At 33.0% G+C, this 14,713-nt stretch overlaps 1 protein-coding gene across 3 annotated transcripts in view; it reads right to left on the bottom strand.

Moving 5' to 3' along the window:
- Window positions 1-14,713, bottom strand: part of LOC126778423 (nephrin) — a 236,331-nt gene that overhangs the window by 95,373 nt on the left and 126,245 nt on the right. For all 3 annotated transcript variants that reach the window (XM_050501931.1, XM_050501929.1, XM_050501930.1), the window contains exon 5: window positions 7,701-7,859. In XM_050501931.1, the coding sequence (XP_050357888.1) occupies window positions 7,701-7,859 (159 nt within the window). The remainder of the gene's footprint in view (window positions 1-7,700; window positions 7,860-14,713) is intronic.

Raw genomic sequence — 14,713 nt, 5'->3', positions numbered from 1 at the left:
CCACAATCCTCAAAATCCGTAACCTAGCTGTGGGTTAATCACTGTCACTTTACTTTTAGATTCATTCAGGTAAAAAAAAAAAATATTCCAAAGCTATTAAAAGAGAAGGGATCATTGGAATTAATATGGATTACAAAAACGATTCAATTTAGAAGCGATTAATCCCCATCCGCGTCGTTGGGCACAGAAAGTAAAAATCCCATTAATAGGTGAAGAGAATCGCAAATATTAGCGTTTTTATCGGTTAATGTCTTTAAGTAGAATGGTAATATTCAGTTGGAAACACTGATGTAATGTCTCTAAACACGGGTAGCTATTATGCATAAAATTTAAAACACCAATTACTATTCTGAAGGATATAGTAAATTACCATTGGTATGCTATTTACTTATCCGATGGCTACAAAAAACGGATGGTGAATGTATGACAATATGACTGATATTGTGTGGTTTTTAAAAAGAGAGTGATGGCCATATATGCTGCCTGATGTTAGAGGTCCCCACCGGCCAGAAATATTGGCGCTGTCGGTATATAAACTATTCCTTATATCGCATATAATAAAAGTCTTGTAGAAGCTGTAAAAGGAACCTTGGGCATCCATTAAATAGCATGTGAAGTGCTTCAACCAACACTATCATCGTGTGGGATCAGCCCACCAAATACATCTCCAAGAGGGATAGCGCCAAATATTTTTTCATGCATTACAAGTAACAAAGACCGCAAATAAATACGATAAAGGCAAGCCTAATATTTTTCCAATTTTAAACTCAAAATGATGTAGTTATATAAAGGTATTTTAAAAAATTTACTTCGTATTAGTTATTATTATAATTGATTGTAAATTTACTCGATACGTGAAACTGTATCGATAATTGGTCACATCACTAATTGGCGCTATCTCGTCATTAATTAAGCAAGTTTTCGATATCAATTAGTAAACAATTGCCGTTCACTATTAAATTGGGACTTATTGGCATCGGTTATCGATCTGTTTTCAGCACTACTAAAGTTTTTGAGGTTTTTACCGATATCTCTTTCGTAATACTGACCGATTTTAATAAAAGTTTCATCAAAATCGATTACAATAACGTGAACAATCGTCTATATGTGTGTTTCTTCCAAAGAACAAAAGAGATATATAGATTTAAAAAAATAGCTTAATGAACATGTAACAAATAATTAGAAGAATATTTGTAATAAAATTGACAACACGTTTGCCAAATATCTTTATTTATTAAATAGGTAGATGGACGAACGAATCGGCCCGATGATAAGTGGTCACCATCGCTCAAAGACACTGGTGCTAGAACTATAAACCGTTCCTAACATCGCCAATGCGTCACCAACCTGGGAAACTAAAATGTTGTGCCTTGAGGTTGACACTGGCTCAATACCAAATATTGCTGTTTGGCGGTAGAAAATGTGATCAGTGGCTGATGGACCCAGACGTGCAATGGCAAAGTCCTATCGCCAAGTCACAGTATATCATCATCAGTATATATACGTAGATATATTGAATCAAATTGATTACAAAACGATGATTACAATAATAGAAGTGACGTGTGTCACAGCTGTCAATCCATCCCGTTTATTGAAAAAAGGTTGTTAAAATTAAATGCAATATTCATATCTCTCTGAATGAAAATATGAAACGAATATTTTGATATATCTGACAGAAGGTGTCATTATGTGTTTTTTTTGCTATGTTTTACTTCATTTGTTATTAATATTCCAAAAGATTAGTCTTTTTTTTAAATGCCTATTCGAAAAAGAACATTATATATATATATATATATATATATATATATAAGGTAAGGTAAGAGTATTATTATATAAGTAGTAGATGTGTAATTTATTTATAAAGAAATCCCTGTTGCTAGAATTGTGTAGCGATTGTGTATTTCTTTGCTTCTTCAAAAGTCTTGTATTGCCCTCCAGTTTCCTTGGGTAGTGCCTCAATCGGCAATATTTTCTCAATCGAATTTGACCCAACTGGGTGGATGCAAAGTTGGTCCATTAGCTCCTTTTTCAAGAACGGTCTCAACACCATAAGTAATTTGTCAACATATGACGGATTTATTTTAATTTGTTGGTTGTATATGAATACTCATCGCCTTTTGTAAATTTTTTTTTGAACTGGCGATATTCGTTTTTGATTCATGATCAGTTCCATCCACGTCACCACGTTTTGGTGTTATAAAAACCTTTGCGAACTTTATTTATTTATTTAATAGAAACATTAACAATATACATATTAAATGGCGTCATACATAACATTCACGGAGAAAAAATCAACTTCTGATATGTATATCGATTATAAGTGTACACAACATTCACAAAGTATCGCGTCAACATAAAATACATTAAAAAATAATTATTATTAAATAAATAAATAAGAAATAATATCCTGGGACTTTATTCACACACGGTCATCTGATCCCAAATTAAGCAGAGCTTGTGCCATGGAAACCAGACAACTGATATACTACATATACTACTTTTGTAAATACATACTTGTATAGATAATTACACCCAGACTGAGGACAAACAGACATTTTCATGCACACAAATGTCTGTCCTGGGTGGGAATCGAACCCACAACCTTCGGCGTGAAAGGAAGGTACCTACCAACCACGCCAAACAGCTCGTCATAACCTTTTTTTTGACCTATAAACTAAATATATGAACTTGGTACGGCACGTTGTTATATGTTTGCGTTTACTATTTAAGACAATAACTTTATACTACAATTTTAAACATCTATAGAGTTATACTATTTTTGTAATAGCAATTCCGTATTTGGTTGAAATAGCACGGTAATAATCATGAGGATATAGTTTTGATGATAAGGAATGATTTATATAGAAAAATGCCACCCATAACTATCTTTTCTCGAATGTTACCAAAATCATAGCGGGATATTGGATGTCGATTTTCGTTTTATGCATGACTAGACTCAAAAGATAATGTAGAACTAGATTTGGCTCGTACGAATCAAAAATATAACTGGAAAGTCACACCTAACAGATGCGAAATATAGAAATTGATGGTTACTGAAAGAATACCAATGAATGAATACGCTAAATAAGTAAAAACATTGAGTTCGGTTGGTGAAATAAAGATATTTTTATTATTTTTATAATGAAATGTGCAGGACGAGATAAGATCGGCGGCATAAAAAGAAGCTTCATGTCGTTTGCCGTCACGACATACAAGTCGGTCAAGGCGCGTCAATATATGTTTAACATAAAAAATCGATTTGTGGTATTTCGGTAAATACTACAGGGATTCACTTTAATTCTATTCAGCCATAGCTATTTCTTCTACCGGCATAAAGCTCACACATTCTTTTGTTAATTACAGATATAATCACATGGCATTTAACACCGGACTGGGCGCCACGTGACGTCAATAATTTTTTATAAAACAGATTGTAATCTATGCGTTTTAACGTTCAACCTCTTCAGTTTAGTAACAGACAGCTTTATTTATAAACATTAATTAAAAAATGCTGTGTCTCTTTTTCTTCAAATGTCAAATCAATAATGACAGAAAGAGATACATCAGTGCAATCAGTGAGGACGAAAATATTTTGAACTTTTGCAATTTTGAAAAGAAACGTTGTCCCATCCAGTGGTTCTGTCTATCGAATGTCAACAACTCAATAAATGTGACTGACGCTTACTCGAACCTTTGATTCCAATATGACTTGAGCTGACACCTCTGCAATTAGGATTCCGTTTTTGATACAAAAACCATACGTTATAACTTTTGGGATATTTCGTACCATACAATTCGATTCATAGCGTAATAATATTGGCTTACATGCAATGTAAAAGTAGCAGGTTTGGGCCTTCAGCTAGTTGGCCTTGTTATCTCCACTCCTAACAAAACTACGCTTAATTGAAGGGGTAAGTAGGAATATTAGTCATTCCTTAGAAAACAGGCATTGCTGGTGTGTTTAAAAAATACGCAGAGGACTGGTGGTATAAATTCCGATCCATCCAAACGGTCCACGGTGCTTAGAACACGCGAATTTTAATCAAAGATTGAAGGTTCGAACCCGAGCAAGCGTCACTGTATTCCTCATCCTTTGTGGGAAAATAAGCATCGTTTGAAAATGTGCTGAAAAATTGTCACATAATTCACTGATTTACATTTAACCAGCATGACGGAATATGAACCCCAAGAGCCCAGACAAGAATCATTTAAACAGCAGTGGGGTATACAAACAAAAGCCTACTATATTTTAACTTTACGGATACTAATCAACGCGTTTATTGCTCACTTGATCATAACTAATTTGTCTGCACAACAGAAAGGGCGCCATTGCAATATCCAGCTACGAAACACAGCGAGGCATGGCTTTGTACCACGTTACGAACAAAGTCGATGAACAAGAATGATTCTCGTTAATACGTCCAAAGCGACCAATGGCTATTGCGCTGAGTGTGCTACCTTATATTTAAACAAAGCGAACGTGTCATGACATGTTTGTTACCATGAGATGTTTGTTAGTTGGTAGTTTTTCTTCCTAATATTAAAAAGGGAGATTTGATTTTTTGTATGTTTGTTTATAATAAACTCAATAACAACTTAACCGATTTTAAAAATTCTTTCATTTATAGAAAGATACATTATCAGTGTAACATAGGCTATTTTGTGATCAAGTCGGGACGGGAATTTTTTATAAACCGGAAGTTCCACATAGATTGTATCCTAACTAATACTATGAATGCGAAAGCGACTTTCTTTGTTTATTTGTTGCGTTTTCACGTCTCAACTATTCAACAAATGATCATGAAATTTTGCATACACGTATAGTTAACTGACACCCCCCTTTGCTGCAAACTCGACGGAAACTATAGCTCTACGATAATAGTGTTTGAAAGTATTCAAAAACGATTTTTTTATTGAAGTATGCTATTATGAGCATGCGGATAATTGCAATACCATTTTTTAAGCTATTACTTATATTCCTATTTACAGTGCGTATTTCGCCTATCGCGTCATTATAATATTAAGTCACACATATAGATTCTACTGAAACCGGTGCATCAACATGTACATGTAATTATAATGTTGAATATTCAAATGATATATTTCAATATGAATATTATTTACATTTGGAATTTAATATTATGAATGTGTAATTATAATTAAATGAGCATCTTAAGCACCAGCCCAAATGAAAGGAGAAACGGCATGCAGACAGGCTCACCATCATAATTAACTGCAGTTAATGAAAAGAGCTCGATTCGAGCAAAAAATGAAGGCTTATTTAGCGGTCTTCTAAAAACTCTCTTTAACAGCAATTACAGTGTATTCCTCGTTTTTCCACAATGAAAAACAAAGTTCCCGCCCTATTTTTAGTTTGGGTCCATTTTGAAATTAAACAAACTACCGGAACGCAATTCGGAGCTTTTAAGCTGATAATGGCGGTAAAGTTTTAGTTTGGAAATTCGAGTCGTAAAGCCTTCGCTCACAAACGTTCCGTAAACTTCCAACGCGAAATTAGCTCATAGCCCATTAAAAATACGAATTATTTTTGTTTGACCCGGAAACAGTGATGGTATTATGTTTGTAATTTCATTGAGAGACCAACTCTTATTTATATAGCAGAGGAGATATAAAATCTAGATTAGTTATCAGCATTGGCGCTTGGAAGTTTGATGAATATCCTTACCTCATTAGTGTGGTACCTACAATATTACTCATATATTTACTTAGTTGTAGGATTTTGTCAAAAATGAGTGGGTACTCATCATATAATTTACAGCCAAAGAGCAATGCTCAGTATTGTTTTGTTTTGATTGGGATGGTAAGTGAGCCTTTTATTCTCGCTGGAAAAATGCATTTATGCGATTCCCCACATGAGGCAGGGGGGTATGTGGGACTCACCGGCGCTGAAGGCGCCGGAATACCCACTATAAACCTTGAATTGTTGGGGAAAGGTGAGTGACCTTTCCCCAACAAGGTATTTAACATGTTTAACATTAATGATATAAGGATTGGTTAATATTTCTTATGACACCAACGTCTATGGACGATGGTGATCTTTACCATCAGGTGGTCGATATGCCCATCCGCCTATATTATAAAAAAACATAGAAATACTAATTTGTGTTTTTTAATTAATTCACATACCTGATATATCTATTTCTATAATATTTATTAAGCACTTCAGAAGAAATAAACACAAAAAATAACTATCATTTATAAAAACGAATACAATATTATTAACGATTCGAAAAATATTTTAAAATGATATATCAAAAGGCATTTCAGACGTCCAGATTAAAACTGACTGAAAATCGATGACGTCACGACCACTCGATATCAGGTTGATAGGGAAAAATATTTTTTTTTTTTCGTCATGACACATGTCAGATGCACGGTGTCGGTTGTAAAATGCTGAACTTTAATCGTCGACGTTGATTTTAAGATTTTATGAATTACTATTGTTGTGACTGAAATACATGATATCACCAGTAGTAGCCAGTAACAGCCTGCGAATGTCCTACTGCTGGGCCTTTTCTCCCGTTTTTAGAAGAAGATTTGGAGCTATTCTACCACGCTGCTCCAATGCGGATTGGTGGAATACACATGTGGCAGAATTTCAGTGAAATTAGATACATGCAGGTTTCCTCACGATGTTTTCCTTTACCGTCAAACACGAGATAAATTATGATCACAAATTAAGCACATGAAAATTCAGTGGTGCTTGCCCAGGATTGAACCCATGATCATCGGTTAAGATTCACGTTCTTACCACTAAGATACATAAGTTGGCACAAATACATAATATGTGTGTGTCAAAACTATTTACGACAAGTTACTTTTATAGTAAGTTAAGTAATCATTGTTTACTACTACAATAAAACTAAATAAACTACAATAAAAAATAATGTCACTTTTACTTTTGGAATATGTTTTCAATATTAACAATTTAATAAAATTTTATTTATTTTATTAAAATTCATTATACTATTTCAACAAAATCTCATGATTTTTAAAGACGCTAAGACGCTAACTTAATACCCCCAAGGTCTGTTAACTTGGGACGTTTGAACCCGTGACTTTGTATGTGAGTTGTTAATATTTATATAACAAAATAATATTTGTTCACGAAATATATTAATTATTACTCAAAGTTCATTGTATATTGATTTTAAATTAGGAGCTTTTAAAATAATTGAAACGCTGTGTTTAGGCAATTATAGGCTGTGACAGCTTCTTTATTCTAGGCCATGGAATAAAACATCTTGATCCTATTATTTTCTTCTTTTTTTATAAATTAGGTGGACGGGCAAATGGGTCACCTGATGGTGTCACCAATGCACCATTAACCTTGGGAACAAATATGTTATCCCTCTTGTAGTTAAACTGGCTCGCTCACCTTTCCCCAACAATACAAAGAATTGCTGCTACTCAGACGGGTTTGTACAAATCGTTTTTATTCCGCCTATCTCTTTTTAGCTAAATATAATATGTATGTTATTTAATGTTTCTTCAATAAATTAAGGCGAGATCAAACTTTTATCACGTATATTTTTGTTAAATAACAAACACACAAACGCAATATAAATAGAACGCTCTTAAAAATATTAATTTGCTAATTAACCAAACTTTGTTTACAGTTTTTCGAGTTAAATTACTCATTTAAGTGTAATTAATAAGTAAATTAGGAATAAACATACCTTTTTCGCCTTTGATTTCTTGGTTACCCCTAAACCACACGATCTTGGCAGCTGGCTTGGCATTCTTGACTTGGCACTCGAGAACCACATCCTCCCCTTCTTTCACTTCAAGCTTTGAGTTGTGAGGATGATTGACTATTTCTACCGCATTTGGGGGAGCTGTAACAAAACAAAAACTTATTTAATAATAATGTAATTAGTAAATACTCAGCTAAGATATACTTCCGCCAAGTATTTAAAATACCGAAATCATAATTGAAGATTGCGCATTGGGGAGCAGCTTTTTGGAAAAAGCTCCAAGCCTTCTCCGCAAGAGCATCAGAGCGGGCTATTTCTTTACTTTTTTTACATTTAAACTGACATATGGCATGACACAATTCTTTATTATAAATTGTTATTTAAAATAGAGAAATATTTTATCCATTTTTAAATTTAATAGCTTAGCGGCTCATGACTCAAATATTGAAGCACTCGTGTTCCATTTTAGCACTATAATGCAATTCTTTTAGAAATCACTTAATTAGTCACAAGTGAAATGTTGACAACCGGGTTAGGGTGATATACTATTTTGATGCGTGTTTTCTTCAAATGTTATAATCATTATGGTCAATGTCGCATATCGCTTTTAGATATTTCACGATCGATTTATGCGATTTCTGCTATACAAGAATTTGTTACCTTTAAGTTCGGAAATGCTTTATTTATGTTCTAAACATATTGGTTTTAAAATAATCTTTTTAATTTTAAAATCTTTAAGTTTCAGATCATTTAAGCTTTCGAATCTAGTTTCTGTTTTGTTCATAACTTATAACTTAACTTCAATTTAGAATAACTTAATATAAGTTTCTTCGTACATGATAAAACTCGAGTATATTAATTACGATATTTCATGGGAATTATATTTAATAATTAAAAAATAAATTATCTGAAGCTATAAAATCTGGATATATTTAACATTAGTTTTCGCCCGCGGCTTCGCCCGCATTATAGAGGGGACAAGGGGACAAGGGGGAAAGGGCCAAGGAATTAGATAAAAAAATAACCTATATTCTTCCTTGGAGTTCAAGCTTGCTTCTTACCAAATTTTATCAAAATCGGTTCAGTGGTTTACCCAGTTACTTTCAAATTTATAATATTAATATTTATTGGTATTTAAATAAGACTTGTGTCTAAGTTAATACTGTTTATTTGTCGAGTTGGTTATATGTATTTATGCATTTTTTTAAATTCCTATATTTAATATTGCTATAGCAATAAAACCGCCGTATAGCCTGTATTACATATAATGAAGTAATATGATGTTTTTATGTGTGTGTGAAATTAATAATGAAATAAGTTGTAATTGTTACTTATCATTTATACTATCACTAAAACAAAAAACGAAAAAAAAAATCTTTGTATTGCTCTCCTGCAATTTGAATGGTTAGTGAGTCAGTGTAATTATAAGCACAAGGCAGATAATATTTATATATAGATAGTGAGAATTGGTTTATAATTTTTAAATGCAATATCTATGAGCAAGACTTCGAGGTTAGTAACTCGTCATCTTACTAAAATATAAAGAATAAGCAAAAGATAATAGCATTATATTAACTTATTCTACTTAAAATTAGAACCGAGAACGAAAATGCAAAGTCAAATTCACTCATACTTTAACCAGATATTGTCTAAATACTCGAATTTACGATTCCATTATTTCGATTTTCCGCCTACCTGGCCTCCCCTTAGATCGAAATGAAATGGTGTATTGTTGTATATGAAAATAACAGTATCTATCGGTCCGCTATCTGTGATGTGAGCGTTTAATGTAGGGTTTGTCGGATGACATATTTTGGTTGATTTAACACATATTACCAATGTGTTTGCATAACTATGGATATACAACCCTTAAGGGTATTTCACTTCCAACAGGGGTTAAAGAATATTTACGTAATATATTGCTGATCTTGTTTGTTTACTTTTATTAAATGTCTTTTTTACGTGCGATTTAAGCACATATATTGTAAAAGAATGGTTATAAATGGTAATTTTTTTTTTATAATTTGAAAGATGTACCGTCTATATATTAAACACTAACCATTTTTTGCACATTAGAATGGTTACAATGACCATTTACCATTTATATTTTTACCTTATATTATATTCACACATATAAAAACGCATCACGCATAAAAATCTTTAACTAGATATTCTTATTATATAGTAATATTATATACAAATACTTGTACAATATACAATCTATTTTAAGAGAGACTCAATCGACTGTAAACATTTTTATGTAATGTAATATATATTAGCGAAATAGTAATTTTATTATATATATATATATATATATATACAAATATTATTTTGTACCTTATAACTCAATGAATTGGTTGATGAATAGGTTCATAAATTAAATAAACAAATTATCAATCAATTTAACAAAATTATCTTACATCTACTGACCTCACTAGAGTATACTAAATCGATTCAGCAATGGGAAACAAGACGAATATTAAAGAAAATACCATTTTTGAGATAGCAATATAAAAGCGATAACACAATGAAATAGCGATATGTCAACTAAATAAGTAAATAGGTTCATATCCAAGGAAATGTTTCAATTGTTTTTGTATTTGATACACGTGTGTACATTGGCAAATGGCCACCTGATGGTAAGTGGTCATCATAGCCCATAGAGGTTGGCACTGTCAGAAATATTAACCATCCCTTACATTGCCAATGCGCCACCAACCTTGGGAGCCTGTAGTTACACTGATTTTATTTTATTGCTTTTTTCTTTACATTGAATCCACGCGTGTGTTACTATACTCACACATCGATACGGTGTATTCTTATACAAATGTAATGTAGAAATACATATTATTATTTGGTGAAGCTTCTCTTATTGGAGTTATAAAGGCATTCAGTATTTTCCTTGTAATATATGAGATATGTTAAGAAAGAAAATGTCAAAATACTTGGGATCGTTCGGTACATATGAATATTCGTATGTTCAGGCTGTTTGATGATATCATGACAGGTCCAGTGGTTAGAAAAGAACCTTGATTGAAGATTGTGGATTCGAATCCAGAGTACCAACGTTTTTCATATGCTGTGCATTTTAAGTCGTGTCGAAACACAAGCATCAGCTAGCGTGGTGAAATAAACTCTTAAACGTTTCCCCAAAAGGAGTGGGAGAACTCGGATGAGAAATTTATAGGTTGTTACTTGACTACGTATTAATTAAAATAAATGTAAAACTAAAATTGAATTGAATTGTAAAATACAATATTATTATGTAATATTACAATAGGTAAAACATGTTTACCTAGACTAGATAAAAACCTGGGTGTCAATTCAACTAACTAATTGTCATTTTATCGCAATCGAATCAAAGCATAATCGTTGCCATTACGTTTTTCCTATTCTTTAATTTAATTATCGATTATTGGCATAAAAGTTAACAATTGAGTTTGGTTTTGTCAAATAGGTATATGTTAACATCATATAGTTTTTTTTTTTTTATATTCGTCGGGAGGGCAAATGACTCTACTCCACCTGATGGTAAGTGGTAGTAGAATCCAAACGCGACGACGGCCAGTACAGACGGGAAAAACGTTCTGCACTAGCCGCCTTCGCCTTGCCGGCCCGCAAGATGCCTCTTCACGCCTCGTTTGAAGGAACCCGGGTTGTAAGAGGAAGGGAACACGTGAGCTGGTAAGGAATTCCATTTTTTGGAAGTGCGACAAAGAAAGGAGTTTCGGTTCCGATCCGAATATATATATATAATAGTCAAAGTTGGATTAGAATTGTATCTAGAACGCATCGTAATCGTTATAGATTAGTAGAATTGTTCGGTTTTCTAGGCGACAGCGCTCTTCTTATAATTGTTGAACTATTTAATTGGAAAAAGATATATTAATACAGTACAGTACAGTAACAGCCTGTTAATGTCCCACTGCTGGGCTAAGGCCTCCTCTCCCTTTTGAGGAGAAGCTTTGGAGCTTATTCCACCACGCTGCTCCAATGCGGATTGGTAGAATACACATGTGGCAGAATTTCAATGAAATTATACACATGCAGGTTTCCTCACGATGTTTTCCTTCACCGTCAAGCACGAGATGAATTATAAACACAAATTAAGCACATAAACATTCAGTGGTGCTTGCCCGGGTTTGAACCCACGATCATCGGTTAAGATTCACGCGTTCTCACCACTAGGCCATCTCGGCTCATTAATATATGACTTGGTCAAAAAAGATGATTTCACTTTGACCAAGTCATATATTAATATTAGTAATATTTACACAATGGCAATATAATGAAATGATAACTAAATACCATATTTTAGATATTAAATTTCGTGTGTGAGTGTTCGTGTGAGTGTGTGTGCTATTGATCCTAAATGTATATAAGCGGACCTAACTTCTTTAACGAATTAAGCGATTACTAACATTAGTAACCTATTGAATGTTTGGCCTTTTGTTACCGAACGTCTAATAAATAATATTGGAATTTAATATCGCTAGAATCGAATCATATATCACGAATGCAATATTACAAATGTAAAAAAACCACTTCGTGTATACAATACGAACGGCGTACCGCAACCCATATTTCTAGGAACCGTTTATATTGTATCGTTACGATAAATTTATAAAAGAAATCAATGAGCCTACTATTTTCATATGTTAAACCGATAATCATGTTTCATGTGAGATTTTTCTTAATTTGTAAGTATTTAGATATGTTTATTTATCTCATTTGACAATAATGATTTCGAAGGTCATGTTAGGAGGACAACTCAAGATCAGGACTTCTGTGCCTTTAATACCACTAGGCAATATACTATTGTTTTTTTTTCATATTATACATTTGCTTTAATAACTAATAATAACTTCAACTTTTCGTTATTATTTTAGACATTTATTCGACAGTAAATTGTTTTCAATTTTCCAGTGTGATTCCCTAGAATCACACATGTCATGTGTATGCAGGTTTTAAATCTACTTAACATTCTTGATAAATGTATTGAATGATGTACGTGTTTTAAAATTAACTATGTTATAGAGTTTATTTATTAGGTTTCTAGCAACTAAGATTGGCTCTTGTCGGTATCAAAATAAATGAAATGAATGTATACGTTTATGTGAAGTATTCTATTCAAGACATAAGAAGCCTACGTAAATTCATAGATACAATATTGTCAAAATGTACTGTAATTTAATTTTTATGGTAATTTTTATAGTATGAATTATATGACGTCGGCAGCGAAGGCTGAGCGATACAGCTTTCTTTGTCTATGTTCGGTGGTACGGGGTCCATCACGATATTGGATCCAAATAAACTCGATGTAGGTATAACCAAAGATTTATTATGGCAAATCACAATCCACTATAATTAGGTATAGGTACTAGGTAGGTAAACCGACAGTTTCGCCTTTCAGGTGTGGACTGGTCGGTTTCTCAAACGCAAGTGTTTGTTACACAGTCCCCCCACTTTCCAATACGACTCTGCCCACGTGACTTCAAACGCAAATGACGTCACCGCGTTTACCCGTTACTACTATAATCAAGTCAGCGACTTAATTAAAATTATTGTTTTTCCACGACATATATATTAACTGCATTACAAAATATATCAAGTAAGTCAATCACAATATTGTCTTTTAAATATATCATATCGTTAAATATCGTTACGTAAACATGTAAACGGGCTTCATGAGTTTTTGATATCAATATCGTGGCAACTATATGTCCCGGGTTAGATTTCTAGGGCTTGACGCTTTGTATTGAATATATGTTTTATTAAGCGGAAAACGCAAAGCAATCGATATTCTATAGCGACGTAATGTCTATGAATTTCTTTTCTTCACATTTTACTGGCTTTCCATTCGATTGTTAATCGAATCTTTATTTAATTTTTTTAGGCTAAAAATGAAATTTCAATGTCATTTGACGAGTTCGAATGTGTTGCTCAAGCGAATGTCTGGAAGATGAATTATATTTTGAATGTTTTATTAATTTTATCTGACTGTAAAATTCGCTTTTTTTCTGAGTAATATCAATTACAATTTGTTCATTTGTTCGTTAAAGTACAGTAATTAACGAAATATATACAGAACAAGAGTACAGTACACATACAGTATAGTGCAAAAGTCGAGCTCCACTGTAAAAAAAAAAAATTAAATTCAAATTTGATTAAAAAAATTTAATAAATTGTATGTAACTATCTTTTTTTTTATAGAATAGGAAGGTGGACGAGCATATGGGCCACCTGATGGTAAGTGGTCACCAAACGCCCTTAGACATTGGCATTGTAAGAAATGTCAACCATCGCTTATAGCCAATGCGCCACCAACCTTGGGAACTAAGATTTTATGTCCCTTGTGCCTGTAATTACACCGGCTCACTCACCCTTCAAACCGGAACACAACAATATCAAGTGTTGCTGTTTTGCGGTAGAATATCTGATGAGTGGGTGGTACCTACCCAGACGAGCTTGCACAAAGACCTACCACCAGTACATATCTCGTGTAATTTAAATAAATTATGTTTCAAATTTCTTCAATGTAGAATCATTAGTTTTTCATATCGATAGGCAAATTAAAATCATCAATATGAAAAAGGAGAAGACTTCAAAAGAACCGGTGAAAGATTTTGTAATTTGTAAATTTATAAAATTGTTTACAGTACGATATGATAAAGAAATAACCATGAGGCGATTATCCCAGGGTGTGCTATCATCCATGAGCTTGATAATTGTATGATAAAATTTTGTACATAAGTTGTTTTTTTAAATATCTTAAGAAGTGAAGTTTCTTGTAAGTCTCATCCATTCGTCACGTATTCTACCGCCAAGCAGCAATAATTAGTATCGTAGTATTCTGGTTTTAATGGTGAGTGAGCCAGTGTAACTGAAAGCACAAGGGCATCTTAGTTCCCAAGGTTCGTAGCGCATTGGCGATCTAAGGGTTGGTTAATATTTTTTACAATACTAGTCTTTAATACTCAGCCTACCTAATACAA

This window comes from Nymphalis io, chromosome 26, assembly GCF_905147045.1.
Source record: "Nymphalis io chromosome 26, ilAglIoxx1.1, whole genome shotgun sequence".
NCBI classification, from domain to species: Eukaryota; Metazoa; Arthropoda; class Insecta; order Lepidoptera; family Nymphalidae; genus Nymphalis; species Nymphalis io.
This window is presented reverse-complemented; position numbering and strand designations above follow the sequence as displayed.